The sequence below is a fragment of the Psammomys obesus genome, unplaced genomic scaffold (assembly GCF_907164565.1).
Source record: "Psammomys obesus unplaced genomic scaffold, mPsaObe1.curated_primary_1811, whole genome shotgun sequence".
NCBI classification, from domain to species: Eukaryota; Metazoa; Chordata; class Mammalia; order Rodentia; family Muridae; genus Psammomys; species Psammomys obesus.
The window spans coordinates 2,110,011-2,116,658 of record NW_026596466.1 but is presented as its reverse complement, the minus strand read 5'-3'; the positions used below and the strand labels follow the sequence as shown (position 1 = coordinate 2,116,658).

Below are 6,648 nucleotides of genomic sequence, written 5' to 3'. Positions count from 1 at the left end.
CCTGCCTAGAATCCCCCAGAGAGGGACTGGGGTATGGCTCAGTGGTAGAGCTCCTGCCTAGAATCCCCCAGTGAGGGGCTGGGGTATGGCTCAGTGGTAGAGAGAGTGCCTAGAGTCCCCCAGTGAGGGGCTGGGGCGTGCCTCAGTGGTAGAGCGAGTGCCTAGCTTGTACAGGGCCCTGCGTTGTATCCCAGGGATGTAAATAAAGAAGAGAGAACCAAACTGCGCCCAGGGACATGTGGCGGGGACGCAGGCAACCCTGAGCAGGTAGGATGCGCTGCTGGGTAGGCAGCCAGACAGGAGCTTGGGTGTGTGTGGCCCAGCTGGGGTTTTCAAGGATGCCCTCCCTCCCCCCGTGCCACAGGTTCATCGCTCACACTGGATTTTATAGTCAGGTGGCAGGAGGCGGATGTGTGAGAGCGGGATTCTGCCGGTGTCGCCGTCATCAAACTCCACAGTAATCAGGTCTCCGTCGTCTTCCATGTCCAGCAGCCCTGGGGGAAAGGGCACGCCAAGGAGGCTCTGAGGGCTGTGAGACCCAGCGGTGTGTACGCAGGCGTGGGCATTAAGGGCCACATGGGTCAAGGGCAGAGGAGGGCCCTGCCAGCTCTCTCATATCTGGCCCTGTGTCTTACGCTTTCCGAGGTAATGACTGGTCATACACATATCTGGGCTTGCTCATACACAAGACCCTCCCCTAAGCCACTCAGAAAAGCATTACCAAGTACATCAGCTCTGAATCTCGAAGACATGAAGTGGGCCTGTGTCAACATTCCAGAACATTCCACAGGGACAGAGTCATAATGGATAGCAGTTGGAGTCAGACCCTGTGCATGCCACAGGCTCTACCGTCAAGCCCAATCTCCAAACCCATTTTCACCTTCAGTTTTTGAGACAGAACCTCACTTAAGCTGCCCAGGCTGGCCTTGAACTCACTCTATAGCCCAGGGAAGCCTTGACCTTGTGATCCTCCTGCCTCAGCTGTGTACCTGTGGGAGGAGGCCTGTGCCAGCAAGTCTGGATGATTTTAGATTTGGCTTTTCTGTTCTAACAGAAGGAGGTGAAAGCAAGGCCACCAATGCAGGAAGACCCCAATAGCTGAGGAAGGGAAGGGGTCAGTATATGCAGGATGAGTGCAAAGATCTGCACAGTTATAGACTGAAGGGCACTAGCTACATCTGTATACTGAACATGGAGACACACCAGCCCCTTCCAATATGCAAATGCTTAGTCCAAATCCCCAAAGACACGGGCCTTGTGGTACCGACCCGTTAGGAGGAAGGACCTTCACATACCAGTGTTGGGGAATCCCCAACAGAAGCCTCTGCCCACCCACCAGCCCGAGGAGCTCCAGTCTGGCGCTTCAATCTCTCTCTTCCCCAAGGATAGACCAAGATGCCAGGACAATCGCCAGTGAGAGGAAGAAGAAAACTAACCCAGACCAGGAGGGGGCATGAAAGGAAAAAGGAGCCGAAGGAATCAACAAACGAACAAAACGCTCTCAGTGAGATTCTCCAAAATCAGATGTCCTGGTGGAGCAAAGATTTCCTTAAAAAATCAACCCTCAAGGCAGCGCAGAGTCAAGGCGTGAGCAGCGGTGTACACGTGCCTATAATCCCAGAACTCAGAGCCTGAGGCCGGAGGATCAGACACTCAGAGCCAGGCCTGGCAGGAAGGTATGGCGGGTGAGCACACTGCTGACAAACCTGAAGAAACAAGCTGCTTCCCGGGAGCCCGCACAGCGGGGGTGGAGAGCACACGCCCGAAAGCCATCTGGACTTCCACATGAGTGCCCTGGCATGTGCAGATTTCATGCCTGTGTACACGCGTGTGCGGGCACACACGCACACACACACACACACACACAAACACGACGAAAAAGTAGAAACAAGAGGACTAAACAGCTCTATAGAAAGAGTAACAAAATGAGCCTCCGACAAAGGCTTAGGAATTACATTTTTAGTGTGTGTGCAGGCAGGTACAAGCTCACATGTGTGCACACGCGGGCAAGCCAGCAGGTGACGCTGGGTATCCTCCATCGCTCTCCACCTCAGACTGAAGCAAGTTCTCCCAACTGAACCCAGATCTCGCTGACTCCGCTAATCTGCTAGGTGGTTTGCTTTGGGATCCCACGTCTGTCTTCTACGTGTTGGCAATCCTAAGGAGACATGCTCTCCTGGCATTTACACGGGTGCTGGGCTTCTGAGTTCAGGTCCTCACACTTGCACAGAAACTGTTTTACCCACTGTGCCATCTCCTCAGCGCCCAGATTGGGAATTATAATGTGGTGAATTTGCCAAATCTATAGAAAACAAATGTAGCCAGGCATCATGGCACACACCTTTAGTCTCAGCACTTGGGGGCAGGAGCAAACAGATCTCCGTGAGTTCGAGGCCAATCTGGTTTACACAGCTAGTTCTAGGCTGACTTTGAAAAGGTATGGAGAAGCCAGGGCGATAGTGATACATGATTTAATCCCAGCATCTGAGAGGCAGAGGCAGAGGCAGAGGCAGAGGCAGGTGGATCTAGTTAGAGGCCAGCCTGGTCTACAGACCAAGTTCTAGGACAGCCAGAGCTACACAGAGAAACCCTGTCTCAACAAACAAACAAACAAACAAAAGAGGTAAATTATTTCCAGTGTGGAATCTCTACTGTCTCTAAGTAAGGGGAGACTAAGCAGATGGCAACACAGAGGACCCGATAAACTTACCACGTGTGGAGTCTGTCTCAGAAAACTACAGGAGGCTGGGGTGTGGCTCAGCTGGTGCTGTGCCTGCCAGGGACACACACGTCTCTGGTCTTATCCCTGGCACTGCATTCACTCAGTGAGAGGGCCCATGTGCACAGCGCTTAGAAGCTGCAGGAAGGTAGGGCCAGAAGTTCAGAGTCCTCACTGCCTCATAGAGGGTTTAAATCTAGCCTGGGCTACTCGAGCCCATGTCTCCAAACACACAAGCTACTGAAAGATCTGTGAAAATGAACCACGAATGCGAGACACAGAATGCCAAACAGAAGAGACCAGAAGGACCCACCCTTAGCAGGCTGGCCAGGCTCAGCTCTAAAACTGCAAGAGGCCCCCTGAGACAGCCTGGAGAGCACCTACCCCTACATGACACGGGAAGACAGGAAGTCTCGGAATACCAGACTCCCAGGTAAACGTTTGCTATGGCAACATCATTTCTGGGGGATGCTCAATCGTGGCTTAGACCACACGGGGCACCTGTTGTTGTTGAGCGGTATTCAGTCTCCTGGTGTGTAAAATGTGAGGTAGCTAAGGGATGCGTTGTGCTTGGCCTTTTGGTCCAACCAACATCCACGTCCCCAGGCAGGTTGGTTTTGGAATCACTAAGCCCTGAACTGCTCGAGTATCCACTTCGCTTTGTCTGACATCCCCACTATTTATCTTCTGGGTACCCATTTATTTCCCTGTTAAGCCTTGTTTGGTTTTTGGTTTGTTTGCTTTTTAAAAAATGATTTATTTATTTTATGTGTGTTGGTGTTTTGCCTGCATGCATGTCTGTGTGATGGCGCCAAATCACATGGAGCTGGATCTCAGGCAGTTGTGAGCTGCCATGTGGGTACTTGGAATTGAACTCAGGTCCTCTGGAAGAGCAGCCAGTGCTGCTAAACGCTGAGCCCTGCCCCCAGCCCCAAGACTTACCCATGTTTACGTAGGTGTATGTGTGTATGCCCTGTGTAAGTCTGTGTACCATGTGCACGCAGGAACCCATGTGGGTCAGAGGAGGGCGCCAGATCCTCCGAGCCGGAGTGCCAGCGTGAGCTGCCATGTGGATGCTGTAAGGCCAGCAAGCACCTGTACCCACCCAGGCCATCTCTCCAGCCAGGAACCTGTTTACTCCTTTGGCTTTAAAATATGTATGTCTCCGCTTTGCGCGTGTCTGTGTGAGTGACTGAGCACAGGTGTGTGTGGATGCAGAGGCCAGCAGAGGGCATCACGCATCCTTGCCTAGCATTCCCAGCCTATCATTCATTCCTTCAAGGCAGGGTTTCTCCTTGAAACCAGGGGCTCACGTTTTCTGTAAGGCTAGAAGGCAGCAAGCCCCAGTGATCCTCCTGCCTTCACAGTCTGAAGAGCTGGAGTTGTTACGGGGAGGGGGAAGAGAGGGAAGGGAGACGAGACAGTGGGTGGGTGGGACCTGAACTTGGTTTTCATGGTTTTGAAGCAAGCATTCTTAGCCTCCCGGCCATCACGCCACCCCTACCCTATTTATTTTTTTTGTCTGCGTGACTTCCAGTCTCTGTAGGAGTCACAACATCCCAGCTTTCCCATGTGACTACTCAGGCCCAGCAGTCTGTGCTAATATTGGGTAGAAACCTTCAGTTTAGGGGCCTAACTGGTAGCAGGTCATAGGTCATAGGTCCTTTTGAAGGTTGCACCTGGTGTCTGGTGCCCCCCCAACTCTCTGCTTCCTGTTTATCGTGTGAACATGATGTTAATCATGCTTCACGCCACCACGGTTGGCCGCACATGATTGCACTGCTATGAGGTTCCACTTTGCCCAGAGTCAACAGAGCCAAGGGCCAGGTGAGCACCGTGCCCGCTGAGGCGGCAGGGCAACACAGGGCACCCCCTGACCTAGGCGGGCCACCAGGACAGTGAGCCGTTCTCCGCTGACAGCTTCCCAAGAAGCTGGGGTGCAGCCAGCATACAGACAAGACTGCAAGGTCAGAAGGCATGCCCGAGTCCTGACTTCACCCAGAGAGCACCCAGGTCAGGCCGCACCAGAAAGCCCGCCTGGAGTTCAGTCACTCTAACCAGCCTCTACAGTTAACCCAGCGGGTCTCAGTGGTCCCAGTGACCAGACGCACAGGCGTATCAGGAGCTGGGGGAGAGGTGTCTCACCTCGGACCACCGTGCCTGGGTACAGGCAGCGGTACTGCTGGCTCCAGTAGGCCGCGATCCGGGTCCCCTGGGGCAGGAAGCGGGTGGAGGCTGGCCGCACGTCTATGATCTAGCAGGGTACAGACGGAAGGTCGGAGGTGACTGGGAAGGCAGTGACCAAGAGCGGAGCTCGGGCCCGGCCCTGGAGGCCCCCCTCCCCTCTCCTCCCCTCCCTGCCACTCACTGCTTCCTGCAGAAGTTGCTCTAGGCAGTAGATGTGGGGACGGTTTCCACGCTCGCCTTCCACCACCACACGGTATCTGCAAGGTGGGGGGCACGTGTGTAACGGGGCAGTGGCCAGACAACACCCTTCAGGAGACTGAACACTGCCCGCACCCAGCAGGGCCACCTCGGCCGCCCGGACCAAGGGAGTCAGCGCTGGGTTCAATGTCTGTTAGCCTACTCTAAACTGGACTGCTCTCGCTCTTCCTCACTCGCAGACTGCAGGGGCTAGAGAGCCTGCCCAGCCAGACCCCTCCTTCCAAAGGAGGGCCACACGCCTCCCTCACCGGCTTCCTGCGGGGCCCCACGAGGCCTAGCTCCGCCCAGCAGAAGTGGGGCCTACTTCGGGGGAACTCTCAACTACTGGCCTCAGCTGCTCCCCAGAGGACCCCACGTCTCATCGAGGGGAGTAGAACCTGCCGGAGGGCCCCGGACGGGAGCGGGTGCGGAGGCTGCCCACTCACATGTCTGGAGAGTGCACAGTCTGCACGTGGCCCGCGTACAGCAGCTTGTCGTCCATGGGGATCAGCACGCGCAGGCCGTCCTTCAGCTCGTCCTTGTCAATGATGCATGAGCGGGGGGCTGCAGAGGGCGGGCAGGAGCCGGGCACACTCACAGGGTGTCCAGGAGCAGGCGGGCCAGGCCCACCCAGTGACTCTGCCAGCCCCTCCAGGAGATGAAGGCCTTGGGACTGTCTCCAGATACACTGTGTCCCAAATGCCTTGGGGTGGGGGATGGACGGTCCTCCTTTCGTCTCAGGTGAGTGAGAAGCCGGGAGTAACAAATTCTCCCCACAAATCAAAACTCTCGAGGTCCAGGGCTGTGAAGCCCATCAGTGGATGCTAAGGTGCCTTCTTCCAACACCGTGCCCCTGCCATGTCCCTAGAACGCTGTCCTTCTCCACCTGAGCCCCATACCCCGCAGACTGCCCATCCCAGTTTCTCCCCTTTTTCTTCTCCAGGAGACCTTACACCTGGTCCCTGTCCTTGGCAGGTATGAAAAAGACCCAACTGGGTGCGTGGTGGTAGCCTGCCATCCCAATGACAGAAGAGACATTAAGACTAAGGTGTGTGGCCAGCCTGAGCTACACAGTGAGCTCAAGGCCAGCAGAGGCAACTTAGTGAAATTCACTCTCAAAGTTAAAAGGCTGAGGGTATGGCTCAGTGGTAGAGCACCTGCCTAGAATGCCCCAGTGAGGGGCTGGGGTGTGGCTCAGTGGTAGAGCTCCTGCCTACCCCCAGTGAGGGGCTGGGGTGTGGCTCAGTGATAGAGCTCCTGCCTAGAATCCCCCAGTGAGGGGCTGGGGTGTGGCTTGGTGGTAGAGCCCCTGCCTAGAATATCCCAGTGAGGGGCTGGATGTATGGTTCCACAAGAGACAGCCTGCCTAGAAACCAAGAACAAGTAATTGTCCAAAATTACATGCCTAGAATGGCTGAAGATCTAGCTCAGTCTGTGAAGCTTAAGATTAGATAGATAGATAGATAGATAGATAGATAGATAGATAGATAGATAGATAGATAGAT

General features: G+C 54.9%; 1 protein-coding gene across 6 annotated transcripts in view; it reads right to left on the bottom strand.

The window, feature by feature from the left end:
* The window catches only part of Tnrc18 (trinucleotide repeat containing 18), an 84,919-nt gene that overhangs the window by 6,868 nt on the left and 71,403 nt on the right, over nt 1–6,648 (bottom strand). For all 6 annotated transcript variants that reach the window (XM_055598470.1, XM_055598469.1, XM_055598472.1 and 3 more), the window contains 4 exons: nt 5,590–5,707; nt 5,088–5,163; nt 4,865–4,973; nt 378–494 (listed from right to left, as the gene is read on the bottom strand). In XM_055598470.1, the coding sequence (XP_055454445.1) occupies nt 378–494; nt 4,865–4,973; nt 5,088–5,163; nt 5,590–5,707 (420 nt within the window). The remainder of the gene's footprint in view (nt 1–377; nt 495–4,864; nt 4,974–5,087; nt 5,164–5,589; nt 5,708–6,648) is intronic.